This window comes from Netta rufina (genome assembly GCF_964035555.1).
Source record: "Netta rufina genome assembly, chromosome: 26".
NCBI classification, from domain to species: Eukaryota; Metazoa; Chordata; class Aves; order Anseriformes; family Anatidae; genus Netta; species Netta rufina.
In genome coordinates, this window is record NC_140150.1 from 2,784,675 (window position 1) to 2,800,562 (window position 15,888).

Consider the following 15,888-nt stretch of genomic DNA (forward strand, 5'->3'; position numbering starts at 1 on the left):
CGGGCTGCTGGGCACCCTCCTCGCCATCCTACCGTGGCCTTTGCCTGCCTCGGAGGCTGATATTTGGGGGAAATCTGTCCCCATGCCGTCGCTCAGCCCCTAGGGGCGGCGTGGCACCTCCCCTCCGTGCAGGTGGCTGATCTTCCCTTCCCTTCCCTTCCCTTCTCTTCCAGCTCCAACCGCGACAGGAACACGTTGCCCAAGAAAGGGCTGAGGTAAAAAGGGCCCGAAGGGCTCGTGGATGTTTCTGGGAAGGGAGGACGGGTGTGCGGGGGCACCTGGGGCGTGGGGCTGGCAGCGGCCCCCCCGCCACCTCACCGTGCTGGGCTCTGCTCCGCTGCAGGTACCAGCTCCACTCCCAGGAGGAGGCCAAGGAGCGGCGCCACTCGCACACCATCGGAGGGCTCCCCGAGTCGGACGACCAGACGGAGCTGCCCTCGCCCCCCGCCCTGCCCATGGCGCTGGTGGGGAAGGGCCCGCTCACCAGCATCGGTCAGTGCCGCCCTCCCCAACCCCGTCCTGCTTGTCCCAGCCCCATCCCGCTTGTCCCCTGGGTCCCCCCCCGGCACCTGGGCTCTCTGCTGGGCTCTGGCTGCCTCTGGGTGGATGGGTTTCTCCTCCACACCCCCCGTATCTGGTGCCTTTGGCCCCACCGAGGTGCTGGGATGTGGCTGGGGGACTAGGGGCACGCATCCCCGCTGCTTCAGGGCATCCAGCCCACCACTGGGTCCCTGCCCGCAGTGCTCCTCTCCTCTGGGGGTGCCCAGAGAGCAATGTGAAGCCCTGCCCTGTTCTTCTGGCTCCTACATGTTCCTGGAGGGTTTGGGGACTCGGGCAGAGGGGTTGGGGCTGGCAGCAGGTGTTGGGGTGCTTCCCCCTTGCTTCCAGAGGTGATGGGCTCCTGCACGGTGGCACAAGCTTTGCCTCAGGGTGAGGGATTTCTTTCTCAGCTCTGTGCTCACCAGAAGGTGTCGCAGGTCTCCAGGTCCCTGTGTAAACCTGCTTTTTAGCTTTCCTCCCGTGCCTCTGCTTTGGGACCGCGATCCCTGCTTCCTTTCCCCACCCCGCCTTCTACGGACCGCTCCCAGCCCCTCTTCCCCACCCCGAGCCCCGCTCTGACCCTGCCTCTCCCCCTCCCTCTCCTTGCAGTGAGCCCCACCGCCGCCACCACCCCGCGGATCACCCGCTCCAACAGCATCCCCACCCACGACTCCACCTTTGAGCTGTACAGCACCTCCCAGATGGGCAGCACCCTCTCCCTGGCAGACAAACCCAAGGGCATGATCCGCTCGGGCTCTTTCCGCGACCCTGTGGACGACGGTGAGAGTGTGCCCAGGCTGAGAGGGCTTCCCCGGGGGGGGGGGGGGGGGTGGCGGGGCTCCTCGGATCCTCGTCCCTTTTTTTTTTTTGGGTGCTGCTGGAGGGGCTGGCACACCCGGCGCGGTGCTTGGCGACCTCCTTTGCGCTGGCATCGGCCCTTTGTGCAGCTCCCGACCCACGCAGGTGCTGGTGGGCAGGTTTAAGCCGTGGTGGGTGTCCAGCGGTGCCTGGTGTCCTTGGCACTAGGGACAGGGGACCTAAACAGAGCGGCTGAGGCTTGGACAGAGCCCAGGGTGCTCCCCAAACAGCCCTACAAGGACACGGAGACCACCAGCCAAGTGGCGAGGAGCGGGCAGAGCCCTGCAGCCACCCTCCCCGTGTCCCCGCAGAGCCCCCCCGTGGCCCCAGGAGCTCCCGGCTTCCTGACGGCTTTTGTTCTGTTGCAGTTCACGGATCGGTGCTGTCCCTGGCCTCCAGCGCCTCCTCCACCTACTCCTCCGTAAGAGCCACCGCCGGGCTGCGCCGCCTCCTGCATGGCTGCGGGCTGGGAGGGGGGGACCCGGGTGGGATCGGGGGCGCTGAGCTGTGCGTATGGGGGGGGGGGCTCTGTGCATGTCCTGCGCCCCGCGCTGAGCCTTGGCCGTGCCTCGCTACCCTCCTGACTGCCCGCCTCTGTCTGTCTCTCTCTGCCCTCGCGCTGCCAGGCTGAGGAGAAGATGCAGTCCGAGGTGAGCCCGTGCCCAGCGCTGCCGCCTGGTCCCCACCTCGCTGCCGCAGCCGAGGCGAGCGCCCCGACCCCTCTCACCCCCAACCCCTCCGCTTTGTTCTCTCCCCGCAGCAAATCCGCAAGCTGCGCCGCGAGCTGGAGTCCTCGCAGGAGAAGGTGGCCACCCTGACGTCCCAGCTGTCTGCTAACGTGAGTCCCTGCGGGAACCCACGGGGGATGCGTGGGGCCGGTGCTCACCCGCACCCATGGGAGATTTGGGTTCCCTTGGGAGCACCCCGAGGCCAGCCTGCGGTGCTCCCTGCTTTGTGCTTCCCCCTTTCCCTGGCGCTGGCTCCCCTGCCCCAGGAGAAATCCCCTCTCCGAGCTCCCCATCCCATACCGAGCGGCTCGGGGCCGCGGGTCCTCACCCGTGTCCCCGTCTCTTCCAGGCCAACCTGGTGGCAGCTTTCGAGCAGAGCCTGGTGAGCATGACCTCCCGCCTGCGGCACCTGGCCGAGACCGCCGAGGAGAAGGTGGGCAGCATGGGGAGGCACTGGGAGAGTGCTCACGGGGCCGGGGGGTACGTGGGGTGAACCCGAGGGTGCCCCCGGGAGCTCTCGGGGCGTCCCCCGCGCCGTGGGGACGCGCTGCAGGGCTCCTGGCTCTGCTCCTGCAGGACACGGAGCTGCTGGACCTGCGGGAGACCATCGACTTCCTGAAGAAGAAGAACTCGGAGGCCCAAGCCGTGATCCAAGGCGCTCTGAACGGCACTGAAGTTGCGCCCAAAGGTAGGGCACGGGGCTGCAGCTGCACCCTGGGGAGCAGGGAACTCATCAGTCCCTGCTGTGGGGTTGGCAGCCCTGCCTGAATCCAGCTGGACTCCTCCTGCCCGGGGCTGACGCAGGGCCCTGGGGCATCCCTGGCTCTTGTGAGGTGTTTGGGGTTCTGGGCAGCAGCCCCTTTCCTGCCTGGGACCCCCGAGCATCCAAAACCTGGGTTGCACGCAGCCAGGGCTGTCAGCACGGCAGGTCTCGGTGCTGGTGCCTAGGGGATGGGCTCTTTGCCATGTTTGTGTTTCTGGCTGATTTTGGCTTGTTTCCCCCGGGATCCTCCTTACCAGGAGGCTCTGACCCCTGCGGGGTTCGGCTGGGCCCAGGGGAGAAGGGAGGGATGGCAGGGTGGGCTGGGGGGAGCTCGTGGGGGGCTGTGGCACTGGGACAGGCACGGTTTGATGGCTCCGTTCCCGGTCTCTCCCCACTCCCTGGCTTCTCTCGCCGGCCCCAGAGCTGCGCATCAAGCGGCAGAACTCCTCCGACAGCATCTCCAGCCTCAACAGCATCACCAGCCACTCCAGCATCGGCAGCAGCAAGGACACAGACGCCAAGAAGAAGAAGAAGAAGAGCTGGGTGGGTTGGGCAGGCCGCTGGCAGGAGGAGGGGGCATGGGGAGCCACTGGCAGGGTCTGGTCGGGCTCAGCCCCGTTGAGCCAGCCCCGCTCGGTCCATCTTGGTTCCCTCTGTCCCCTGGGGACAGCGCTGCCGAGGAGCGTGCAGCCACCCTGGATATTTCTGTCTCGTGCTGCCTGGGGCCAGGAATTCCCCAGCTCCCCTGGGAGTTCTCCAGCCCTTGTCCCGCACGCCTGCTCCCTTGTGGTGTCTCCCTCCTGCCTCCCTTCAGCCCCCGCAGGCTCTGGCAGCACGGGGTGAGAGCCTGGGGCTCTGCAAACACCCGGCCAGGCAGCCCCGAGCTGGACGCGTGATTAAGTCTTGCTTTGTTCTGTTTCTCTTCCCCCTATGCTGACCTCAACCCTTTTTTTCCAGGTGTACGAGGTAAGTCCCACGCCGTCCTCTCCACCCCGTGCCGTGCCTACCCAGGGCGCTTGCTCCATTTCACGGGACGGCGCTCGTGCCCCAAACCATCCCATCCATCCCACTGGCACTGATCCCTAGCACGGCCACCCCGGGGCCCTGTGCCACGCACACCTCTGCTGCTTCCTTTTGGTGTTAGGGTCAAAACATGCACCCATGCGGAGGGGCTGAACCACCTGGGCAGCAGGGAGGGCTCAGATAGGGACCGGTCCCATAGATGGGGACTGGTCCCATGGATGGATTTTCCCCCATTCTTGCCTAGGGCAAGCACTGTCCCCTTTGGGATCCATTCAGGTCCCAACGCTCCCCTGCTCTCCTGCTGTCAGCAGAGCCAGATGCTCAGCTCGTTCTATTTCTATTTTTACTTTTTTTTTTTTTTCCTGAAATGCGGTATTTTCACTTTTGGGGGATGCCCCAGCCCAGCCTGCCCAGCAGTGCCTGTGGGAGATGGGCCACATCCTGCCTGCTCTCCATCCTTTTTTCCCCCTGCCAACCCTTGGAGCAGACCCGGGCGCCCCAGGGGACGTGCTGTGAGCTCCATCAGTGTCCATCAGCTCCCCCCGGCCTCGCACTCGCCCGCCCGCTGCTGTGTGTGTGCTGTGTGCATGCTGCATGCCCGGCCGGGACGCCTGCCGAGCCCCCGCACCCTTCCAGCAGGCTGTTTGGCCCCCTACCCCTCCAGAAGCACGGAGAGGAGAGGCTTGGGGTGTGTCCCCAGCTCTGTCCCCAAATTCCTGCTCGCTGGGTTGGCTGCGGTGGGGTGACCGCGAGGATGGAGTCGCCCCTTCCCGATGGAGCAGGGCGCTGGTGCGGTCCCCCAGTGCCCCTGTGTGGGTGCTAATTTGGGGGTAGGTCTGGGGGGAGCCCAGCCAGGACACGGGTCCTGCTTAGCGGGGCCAGTTGGTGCGGGGTCACAGCGGTGCCTCCTGGGGTGGTGGTGTTGGTGGGGAGCCTCGGGTGCCTCAGCGATGGTTCTGGTGCTGCTGGTCCCGGCTCAAACCATCTGTAGGGCCTGGGTTTGTGAGGCTGCGCTGTCTGGCTGTCCGTAACGAGCGTTTTTGGTCTCCTGTAGCTGCGAAGCTCCTTCAACAAAGCCTTCAGCATCAAGAAGGGGCCCAAGTCGGCCTCGTCCTACTCGGACATCGAGGAGATCGCCACGCCGGACTCGTCTGCCCCGTCCTCCCCCAAGCTGCAGCACGGCTCCACGGAGACCGCCTCGCCCTCCATCAAGTCCTCCACGTCCTCCTCCGTGGGCATCGACACGGCTGAGTACGTGGGGCAGGGAAGGTTGGGCACGGGGTTTTGGGGTGCCTTACCCCAGCCCTGAGCACGCCGCGCTCTCCTTCCCCATCACAGGCTCTTCCAGGCCCACAGCGAGGGCGAGCCGGAGAAGAAGGAGGTGTCGGAGCTGCGCTCGGAGCTGTGGGAGAAGGAGATGAAGCTGACGGACATCCGCCTGGAGGCCCTCAACTCGGCCCACCAGCTGGAGCAGCTGCGGGAGACCATGCACAACATGCAGGTGAGGGCAGCCGCACCTCGGGGCTTGCGGTCCTCGTGTCCCCGGAGCTGTGCCACAGCCCCGGGCTGGTGCTGGGATGCTGCTGGCACCCAGCTGCTCACCCTGGGCCGCCACGCGGTTCGGTTCTCCCCCAGCTGGAGGTGGATCTCCTGAAGGCCGAGAATGACCGGCTCAAAGTGGCTCCGGGACCCTCGGCGGTGCCGGGATCCCTCCCCGGCCACGTCACGAGCACTTCGGCCTCCTCTTCGCCACGGCGCTCGCTGGGCCTCGCCCTTGGCCATGCCTTCAGCCCCAGCCTGGCGGACACAGGTAGGGGTGACGGAGCTGCCGGGTGACAGGAGGGACACGGATGTGCATGAGGGTGCCCAGTATAGGCAGTGGGAGCGTGCTGGGAGAGCACTGGGAGTTGGCTGTGCACGGGGACCTGCTGTGCTGCCTGTGTCCCGATCAGCTCAGGCCGGGCACGGTCAGGCCCCGTGGCTCTGCTCGCCCTGCTGGCACGGCCTGACTCTGCTCTGTCCCCAGATGTGTCCCCCATGGACGCCGTCAGTGCCGGCACCCAGAAGGACGAGCTGACGCTGAGGATCGTGGTGCGCATGCCGCCCCAGCACATCATCAAGGGGGTAAGCGTGGGGAGCCCGACGTGGCCCAGCGCCACGGTCCTGGATGAGGGGCAGGGGACGCGTCTCCGGGGCTGGCTGCAGCGCTCCCACTCTGCACACCTCTGTCTTGGCTCCTAGGACCTCAAGCAACAGGAGTTCTTCCTGGGCTGGACCAAGGTGAGCGGGAAGGTGGACTGGAAGATGCTGGATGAAGCTGTCTGCCAGGTCTTCAAGGTAGGAGCATCCCGGCATCTCTTTTGAGAACATTTTTCTCACTGCTCCGCTCTTCCTGACGCTCCCTGGCTTGGTCCTTACCAGGAGCTCATGCAGCTGCTGAGTGCTGTTTGCCTCCTGACGGCCCTGTCCTTGTCCCCGCAGGATTACATCACCAAGATGGATCCTGCCTCCACGCTGGGGCTCAGCACCGAGTCCGTCTACGGCTACAGCATCAGCCACATCAAGCGGGTCCTGGACACGGAGCCACCAGAGCTGCCGCTGTGCCGCCGGGGCATGACCAGCATCGTGGTGACGCTCAAAGGTCGGTGGGCTCCCTTGCTGCCCTGTCCTCCCTCTGCCCCACGGTGGCACGGAGCACAAGCGGCACCCTCAGCCCTCCCCTGCCCGCAGGCCTGAAGGAGAAGTGCGTGGACAGCCTGGTGTTCGAGACGCTCATCCCCAAGCCCATGATGCAGCATTACATCAGCCTCCTGCTGAAGCACCGGCGGCTCATCCTCTCGGGACCCAGCGGCACGGGCAAGACCTACCTGACCAACCGCCTGGCCGAGTACCTGGTGGAGCGCTCGGGCCGGGACGTCACCGAGGGCATCGTCAGCACCTTCAACATGCACCAGCAGTCCTGCAAGGTGAGGGCGCGCGGCGGCTGAGACCCTCCCTGCTGGCGCCGGCGCTGACGCCGTGGTCCCACGCGTGACGCCCAGCTCCGTTGGTTGCAGGACCTGCAGCTGTACCTCTCCAACCTGGCCAACCAGATCGACCGCGAGACGGGCACGGCGGACGTGCCGCTGGTGATCCTCCTGGACGACCTCAGCGAGGCGGGCTCCATCAGCGAGCTCGTCAACGGCGCGCTCACCTGCAAGTACCACAAATGGTGAGAGCCCCGTGGTGTCCCCCTCTGGGGCACGTGCACGCTCCCTGCCGCTCTCAGTGCGTTCCCCGGGCTCCTGGAGGGTAGGGCTGCACGGCCCTGTGGGTTTCCTCCGGCTCTGCTGCGGGTGGAAGCGCTGCAGGGTGCTTTTTCTCATGGTTCCTGTCTCTCTCCATCTCTCCCTCAGCCCCTACATCATCGGGACCACCAACCAGCCTGTGAAGATGACTCCGAACCACGGCCTCCACCTCAGCTTTAGGTATGGATCATCTCCGGCGAGCGTCCCTGTGGGGCTGGGGAGGGCAGGGGGCATCGCTCTTGCCCCTGGGCAGTCCCAGGGACATGCGCTGGGACTGGGGACCCTGGTGAGGACCGAGCCCCAGGCCTGTCCCTGCCATCCCACAAGGGTCTGAAGTCCCCAGCCCTGGGCGCAGGCAGCGTTAGGGGTGCTCGGAGGTCCTCTAAAGGTGCAGAGACCCTGGGGAGGGTGCCTGGGTGTTGGGTTTCTTGTGGAGAAGACCCAGCCCTGAGCACTCGGCTCTCCCCGCAGGATGCTGACCTTCTCCAACAACGTGGAGCCGGCCAACGGCTTCCTGGTGCGCTACCTGCGGCGGAAGCTGCTGGAGTCGGACACGGACGTCAACGCCAACAAGGAGGAGCTGCTGCGCGTGCTGGACTGGGTGCCCAAGCTCTGGTACCACTTGCACACCTTCCTGGAGAAACACAGCACCTCCGACTTCCTCATCGGTACGGCCCTGGGCTCCCTCTTGTGCCTCGTGCTGCTGGGAGCCGTGGGAGCCCCCATGGGATGGGGGCAAAAGTGTCCCAAAGGAGCCACACTTTGTCCTTGTAGCATTGCCTCCCACAGTTTTGGGGCTGGGTTTTTGGGCTGGCGCGGGGTCGGGGGCCACCCGCTTCCCATCTTCGCTCTCTGCCTCCCTCTGCAGGTCCCTGCTTCTTCCTGTCCTGCCCCATCGGGATCGAGGATTTCCGGACTTGGTTCATCGACCTGTGGAATAACTCCATCATCCCCTACCTGCAGGAGGGAGCGAAAGATGGGCTCAAGGTACCCAAGGCTACCTGGCACGTGGGGACACAAAGCAGGGCTCGGCCTGGGACCGGTGGCACTTGGGGACGCGCTGTCCCAGCAGACAACAGGGTGGGGAGAGGGGAGGTGCAGGGGTGGATTTGGGGTGCAGGTGATGCTCCTGTTGCCCCCTCCCCTGATCACTGCCAGTTTTGGTGTGTGCTGAGGCCGTGGCTGATGCTCCCTGCCCGCAGGTCCACGGGCAGAAGGCGGCCTGGGAGGACCCCGTGGAGTGGGTGCGGGACACCCTGCCCTGGCCGTCAGCGCAGCAGGACCAGTCCAAGCTGTACCACCTGCCCCCCCCCACCATCGGGCCCCACAGCACCGTGTCCCCTCCCGAGGAGCGCAGCGCCAAGGACACGACGCCCAGCTCCCTGGACGCGGACCCCCTGGTACGGCCGGGAAGGGGCTGGGGTGGAGGAGAACAGGATGGGGCTCTGCATTGCTTTCCTGGGGCCTTTTTGGTGTAAAAAACCCAACTTCTGAGTTCTGTTCTGTGCTCCTGGGAGGAGCAGGGGGTCCTGAGTGGTGGCACTAGGGGGAATGCATGGCCTGGTGCTCCAGGAGCCATCCCAGCCCCACACGGGCACACACTAAGGGGGCTCACAGTGCAGTGCCAGGGCACAGGCCCCAGTGCTTTGACACGGAGAGCTGTCAGCATCCTCCGAGTCCAAATCCTGGTGCTGGGGAAGGATTTGTGACATCTCTGGGCGAATTTCTTGGGGTGTGGCTGGTTTGGGAGGGCCAGGAGGGCTGGGTGCTCCTTGCCAAGGTCCCCCTGTCCCTGTTGGGCTGGCTGCCACGCGCCTCTCCCCGCAGATGGCCATGCTGCTGAAGCTCCAGGAAGCCGCCAACTACATCGAGTCCCCGGACCGCGAGACCATGGTGGATCCCGACCTGCAGTCGACTCTGTGAGGCACGGACATGCCGGCCCAGGCGCAGGGGAGCCGCCGCCAGCCGCCGGGGCTGCTCTCCTCCTCCTCTGGTAGCCTGGAGCGCGGGGCTGGGGCTGGCAAGCGAGCGGAGAGGACTGGGGCTCCGCGCGTCCTTCGCGGAGCGTGGGGGAAGCTGGGCTCACCCCGCGAGGTGCCGTTCCCCCTCCCCACGCCGGGGGGTAGGAGAATCCTGGTTTCTCTTCTTGGTTTTTTTTTTCTGTCTCTTGCAAAACTCGCGGGCTTCGGGGGCCGGGCTGTGAGCGCTGGGACCGAGCCCCCGCTCCGCGGAGCCGCAGGAAGGCCCCTGCGTGGGGCAGGGACCCCGCGGGAGCCACCTGGGCCGGAGCTGGGGCGCGTCCCCCTCTGTCCCTCTGTCCCTCTGCCAGGGCAGGCGCTGAGGGACTGCTGCCGGGGGGCAGCGCCCGCCCCGCTCTGAGCGAGGGGCAGCACGGACCCACCGCTACCTTTGTACGTTCCCTGTTTAACCTGCATGGCAGCCGCTGCGACCCGGACAGCCCAATAAACCCTGCTTCGGTTATTTTATTTTATTCCCTCCCCCCCTCCCCTCCCTCTTTCCCTTTTTCTTTGGCTGAGTCCAGACTTTGCTTTGGTCCCTTTTTTTTGTTCTTGGTCTGCTTTTCTCTCTCTCTCCCGGCCCGTGGCCCCTCGCTTCCCCGCGAGCAGCTCCCCTTCCTTTGCCTTTCTTTTGCAGCCGTCGCTTCCACCACTCCAACCACCTCCGTTACAAAACTGGTGCTCACTGGACAACCTCCAGTCCCTCAATCCACCTCCTGCAGCCTCGCAGCTGGGCCGGGACGGGACCTGGCAGCGGGATGCTCCCGGAGCACCCCCTTGCCTGGCAGCCCCCCTCCCCAAAAGCACAAGGCAGAGTCTGGCCCTCAGGACGAGGTCTCCCACCCTGCTGGGGTGCTAAGGGACATCCCCTCCCCTGCACCCAGGGTGCCAGGCTGTGCCCAGGGTTGTCCCCATGCCCCTTGATCCCCTCCCAGGCCCTCTTGGGGTTTGGTGGCCCCCAGGTGCCCGCCTGTGCCCTCGGGCCTGGCAGCGCCTGCTCAGTAGGGCCAGGCCCTACCCCACACCGGTGCTCTGGGGACACCCAGCTGGGGCCACGTCCTCTTGGCCCCGAGGTGCAATGTCACGCTGCCTTAATCCTTGTGCCGTGTGGGAAGGGGGCACGCAGGGCTGGGGCTGGCACAGTCCCGCCTGCCCCGGGGGTGGTGTCCTCTCACTGTGTCCCTAAAGCCAGCCGGGCCGGGACAGGACGGTGGCACTGGGGTGAGCCCAGCCCCGTTGGGGCCGCTGGCTTCACGCCCTGTGCTTGCACATCCCTGAGGATGCTCCAGGGCTGCTGCTGCCTCTGCCCCCCGTTGGGCTCCTCATCCCCGCGGTCCCCCCATGGGGCCAAGGGGAACACAACCCCTGGGCCCCCTCTCCTCGCACCCCTTTCGGGGAGAGGCACCCCCGGGGCTTCTCCATCCACCTTGTCCTGCCCCCGGCCCCTCTTTGCGCGTGGTTTTTGGGGACACCTCGCCACCCTGCCAGGTGGGCATCTCCTCCCAGGCCCTTCCTGGCCCTCCTGCCCCTCGCCGGCGGCCACCACCACCGCTGCCCTTGGTGCTCTCTCGCCCGGCGCGCCTCGCCTCGCCGCCCCGTTGCCTCCCGGCCGCGGCGCCCGCGCCCCTTGGTGCTCACTTCTCCGTCTGTCCCACAGCCTATCCACCCCGCACAGGGCTGTCCCCTTCCCCACGCTGGCTTGGACGCTAGGGCTTTTTTTCGTTTTGCCTTCTCTTGTGTTGCCGCCGTCGGCTAAGGACTCGCTGTAAATAGATCTGTAGTCGAACGCCCTGCGGGAGTTGGTGGGGCCCGGCCCTGCGCCTCTTTCTGTTTTTTCTTTTTTTTCTTTTTTTTTTTTTTTTGTACTCTGTGATAACTGTGCTGTGCTGACTTCTTTTTTCTGATTGTACAAGACCCCGGCTCAGCAGTCGCTCGAGGCCGGCGCTGGGGACCTGTGCTCCCCTCCGGCCCCGCTCGCCCTCCTCGGGGGCTCTGGTGCCCGAGGCAGGGCAGGGCATGAAGCACCTTTGGGTGCCCTCCTGGGTGCCCTGAGGAGCCCCGTGGTGTAAGGGGTCGATGGGTATCCCCTGCTTTGCACGGTGGCCGGGGTCGGGCTGTCTTTCCTGACCCCTACAAAGCCACCAAAACGTCAAACTGACCATCCCCATCACCGGCTCACCCGGGGCCCTACACCTGGGTGCCCCCAGCCCCTTTCCCATGCGTTTGTCCCATCTTTTTCCCCCCGGGACTGCCCCACAACCTCAGCCACCGTGCGCTGGGGCGAGGGACAAACCCCGGTGTGCAGCAGGAGGAATCCCAAGCCCTGCGTCAGCCCGGTTCAGTGATGGGATGGGCGATGCCCCGAGGATGGGATGTGGTGGGGGGGCTCTCTCTGGGGTTCCCCAGAGGCGGGGGACAGACCCCGAGGGCTCCTCCTGGCTCACACCGCGCACCCCCCGGCCCCAAGCGTGGCAGCCATCGGGGGCACCGGGGACCGAGTGTCCCTTAGGGCTGCCAGTGCCTGGCCCAACGGGGCCGACGATTGCACTGAGGCATCCCCCAGAGCCCCAGGGGTGCCTGTCACCCTAAAGGTGCCTGTTGTCCCTCAGGGTGCCCGGGGTGCCCGTCACCCCAAGGTACCCGCGGCCCCTCGGAGCGCCAGGAGCCCTCCCGAGGGGCTGGGGCTGGCGGCTGCCAGCGCCTCCCCCTCCTGCCCCCCTCGAGCTGCTGCTGCCCGGTGGCCTCAACCTTACAATTTTAGCTTTTTTCTATCAAAAAAAAAAAAAAAAGAGAGAAAAAAAAAAAAAAAACAAAACGACAACCTTTTTTTAATTAAATAAAAGATGAAAACGGACAAATTCCTGTTTTAGATGATCTGTGTAATTGACTGGGTTTTGTGTTTCTTAACTGCATGGTATTCCTGCCGAGGGGTTTTATAGCACTTTTTAAATTTCTCTTTAAGATTTTGGTCCGGATTTCTACTGCTCTCGCCTGTCTGTCTTTGCTTTTTTCCTTGCCTCTTCGAAGTTTGTAAACTCGCTCCATTTTATACCTGATGTTGGAACCCAACCCTCCGTTGTACATAGCTGCGGGAACAATCAGAGGGAACAAACACCATCTGGACTCTTTCCACCACGCGTCGTTTTTACTTACAAGAAATTTTCAAGTCTAAAAGGAAGCCAGGAAAAGGCTTGAGGATATCACGAAGGACAGAAAACAAATCCAGCCCTGCACCAAGTCAGCTCCTGCTGCCCACGCTGCCCGCACCACCCGGCATGTCTCTTCTCGGTCGTCTGTCTAACTCCATTGGATTCAATAAAGTTATCTCCTGTACCCGGCTGCTCGTCCTGTGTCCCTGCGCGGGGTGGGGAGGATGGTCCCATTTGTACCCTTGTCCCCCCCAAAACCCCCGGGGGGACTTTGTAAAAACGCCCCTGGTCTGAAATCGTGGCAGGTTTGCAGGATGCTGGGGGTTTGTCAGAGGGGGACCCCTTCTAGAAGAGGTTTGTGCTGCTGTGAAGTCCTGGGGCGTGCAGAAATGCTTCTGGGGGGAAATCCTTGAGGATTTGCAGGATGCTGGGGTGGGGGGGAGATGCGTCCTTGGGGGGGGACGGGCAGACCTTAGCCAGGGTGTGCAGGGGGCTCTCGGTGGGCAGGCGGCTGTGCTGGGCCCCTTCCACCCTGCCGGGACTGGTCCCCATCTCCCCATCCGAGGGGACACGATGGGGACATGATGGGGACAGACGCTCCTGCCGTGGATTCTGGCCACCCTTCACCAGCACAGGGGGACAGGAGGGGGAAGGCAGCCCCCCGGCAGCTGTCCCCAGGTCCGGGGGGGATGCAGAGGAACCACCCCGGCACCGTGCCTCCTTTGGGAAGACTCAGCTGCACGGCTCAAGGGCGACGCAGGAGGATGCTGCTGGGTCAGGAGCAGCACCCATGGGCTCAGCGCTGTGGCGGGGATGGGGTCCCTCTGTGGGGTCCCTTCCCTCTCCTCCAGCAGCCGGTGGCAGCCTGCACGTGGCCCTGTGGGGTTGGTGGGCTGGGTGCTCGGGGTGGCTCGGCCACGCACCCGCGGCAGTGGGGCCGGGCAGGGCTGGAGAGGAGCTGAGCAGCTCCTGGGCTTGCTGGTACCTGGTGTCCTGGTGTCCTGGTGTCCTGGTGATCCCGGTGGTCCCGTCTGTCCCACACCCCCTGACCTGCTGCAGCTCAAAGCCTGAAGGGGCCTTGGGGACACCGGGACACCGGGACAGGGCTGTGTGTGGGTGCTGCACCCATCAGGGACACCACTGCCCCGTATGGCTACAGCAGCACCTGTGGGGCACAGCACCACCCCTATAGGCACAGCACCACCCCTATAGGCACTGCACAGCCCCTATAGGCACAGCACCACCCCTATAGGCACTGCACAGCCCCTATAGGCACAGCACCACCCCTATAGGCACACCATCCCCTATAGGCACAGCACCACTCATATAGGCACTGCACAGCCCCTATAGGCACAGCACCACCCCTATAGGTACAGCATTTCCCCTATAGGCACAGCACCCTTATAGGCACAGCACCATCCCCTACAGGCACAGCATCCCCATATAGCCACAGGACCCCCTATAAGGAACACCTATAAGCACACCCCCTATAGGCACTGCACCACCCCTATAGGGCCCAGCACCCCCCATACAACCCCCCGCCCCATAGCCACCCCCATAGGGGACTCCCGTTGCCGGCTCCCCCCTTGCGGAGCGCGGGGGCGAGCCGAAAGGGGGCGGGGCTTATCCACAGAGGGGCGGGGCCTGCTGCGGACAGTGGGCGGGGCTTATCCACAGGGGGGCGGGGCTACGAGGCAGTGGGCGGGGCTACGCGGAGCCGCCGCACGCGAGCCCGGAGGGGCCGGGGCTGCCGCAGCGCCCGTCCCGCACCCACCGGCCCCGGCCCGCGCCCCCCGGCCCCGCACCCCCCGGCCCCGCGCCCCCCGCCCCCGGTAAGTGCTCGCCCCCCCGAGTCTCCCCCCGGTGTCCCCGGTGCCGCAGCGGCTTTGCGGGACGGCTGCGGGGTGGGGCGGGGGTCGGGGGTCGGGGCCGGGCTGGGCGCACGGTGATGGCCGGGGGGGGGCGGTGGGACCACCCCGGGGGGATGGAGGAGGCTGGGGGCTGCCCGGTGCCCCGGGGTGCCCTTGGGGTGCTGCGCGCCCGGCTGGGCTGTCTGGGGGGGGAGGGATGGAGGGAACCCCCCCCGGGGTGCGGGGACATCCCCCGGGGTGCGGGAAGCCCCCCCTGGGGGTGAGGGACCCCATTCGGGGATGCGGGACCCCCCCGGGATGCGGGATCCCCAGCCGGGAATGCGGGACCCCCCCCCTCTCGGGATGCGGGACCCCTTCCCCGGTACATGGGACTGCTCCCGGACCGCGGGACGCCCCCCCTCGGGATGCGGGACCCCCATTAGGGACGCGGCCCCCTCCCCCGGCATGCGGGACACCCCCTGGAGGTGCGGGATCCCCCCGCGTTTCGGTGCCCCGGGACGCCGCGGTGCCACCCGCGATGCTCCAGCCCCGCGTCCCCTCGGGTGCCCTCGGGGGTCCCGGTCCCGGTCCCGACCCCGGAGCCGCAGCCGCGGTGCGGTGCTGGGCCGGCTGCTCCTGGGGGTGGGGGGGGGGGGGCTCTGCACCGCGTCCTGGCCCCCAGCCAGCTCCAGCGGGTCCCTTCCCGAGGCTGCAGCAGCCTCCGGGCATCCCCTGCGCCCCCCTTTACCGGTGGGGTGCAGCGGTGCCGGGGCAGCAGCTCCGGGGTACCCGAACCCAGCTTTTGCGCCCGCGTCCTGCCCCCGGTGCCCCCCTGCAGCCTACTTTCAGAGGGCCGGGCGCGATCCCAAAAGAGCTCTGCCAATTGCGCAGGGGAAAGGCAGTTTTGCAAGGTGACTGTGGCGCGGGGAGAGGGGGGGGGGGACACACAAGCCTGTGTCACGCGTCCCCGTGCGGTCCTCAGCCGTGCCCCGGGGTTTGGGCACCTCTGCGGGTCCCCTGTGCGCTGCAGGCAGCGTGGTGCAGCACCCGCCTGGCCTCCGGGTGAGCTGGGCAGGTGCTGCTGCGGGATGTCACCCGCTGCGGGATGTCACCCTCTCCGGGATGTCACCCTCTCCGGGATGCCACCCGCTCCGGGATGCCACCCGCTGCAGGGTGCCACCCGCTGCAGGGTGGCCACAGGGTGCAGCCGTGCTCCCCCCCTGCCCCTCTGCAGCAGCCAAACTTCAGCCCTCGCGCGAGGGCTCCGTCTGCTCGTGCGCCCAGGTGCTGCTGCAGATATTTCACTCCTGTGCATGCTGCACGGCGACCGGCAGGCGTCGTCTCCTGCCTGCTGCATTGTTCCTCGCTAGCGCAGCGCCTCGGCCGCGCTGCCGTGGGCTGCTGGGGCTGCTGGGGTCCCCTCAGGGTGGCCGGGGTCCTCGCCTCGGTGGCACGTCGCTGCTTGTGGCCGGAGGGTGTTGGAGGGAAGCCGAGCGGCTCACCGGGTTGCGGTGCTGGGGGAGTGTGGGGCGCTGAGGGAGGTGATGCACCCAAGGTCATTGAGCCCAGCAGTGGCAGCGGGACGTCACCCGTGCTGCTCAGGGACAGCACGATCCCATAAAACCCCCCAAACCCCCTGTCCCCACGTGCTGTCCCCTTCTCACAAGCAGCG

At 66.1% G+C, this 15,888-nt stretch overlaps 1 protein-coding gene across 1 annotated transcript in view; it reads left to right on the forward strand.

Annotated features, from left to right (window-relative positions):
• Positions 1-12,550, forward strand: part of NAV1 (neuron navigator 1) — a gene marked incomplete at its 5' end in the record, with an annotated part of 46,305 nt that extends 33,755 nt beyond the window's left edge. Inside the window, 21 exons of the mRNA XM_084302061.1 lie at positions 174-215; positions 344-492; positions 1,150-1,320; positions 1,767-1,819; positions 2,159-2,236; positions 2,476-2,559; positions 2,703-2,814; positions 3,311-3,432; positions 4,967-5,163; positions 5,251-5,413; positions 5,548-5,722; positions 5,939-6,036; positions 6,154-6,249; positions 6,394-6,553; positions 6,643-6,878; positions 6,969-7,123; positions 7,308-7,379; positions 7,671-7,867; positions 8,068-8,186; positions 8,402-8,599; positions 9,027-12,550. Coding sequence (XP_084158187.1) covers positions 174-215; positions 344-492; positions 1,150-1,320; positions 1,767-1,819; positions 2,159-2,236; positions 2,476-2,559; positions 2,703-2,814; positions 3,311-3,432; positions 4,967-5,163; positions 5,251-5,413; positions 5,548-5,722; positions 5,939-6,036; positions 6,154-6,249; positions 6,394-6,553; positions 6,643-6,878; positions 6,969-7,123; positions 7,308-7,379; positions 7,671-7,867; positions 8,068-8,186; positions 8,402-8,599; positions 9,027-9,122 — 2,773 coding nt within the window. The 3' untranslated portion in view covers positions 9,123-12,550. The remainder of the gene's footprint in view (positions 1-173; positions 216-343; positions 493-1,149; positions 1,321-1,766; positions 1,820-2,158; positions 2,237-2,475; positions 2,560-2,702; positions 2,815-3,310; positions 3,433-4,966; positions 5,164-5,250; positions 5,414-5,547; positions 5,723-5,938; positions 6,037-6,153; positions 6,250-6,393; positions 6,554-6,642; positions 6,879-6,968; positions 7,124-7,307; positions 7,380-7,670; positions 7,868-8,067; positions 8,187-8,401; positions 8,600-9,026) is intronic.
• Between the last annotated feature and the right edge of the window lie 3,338 nt (positions 12,551-15,888).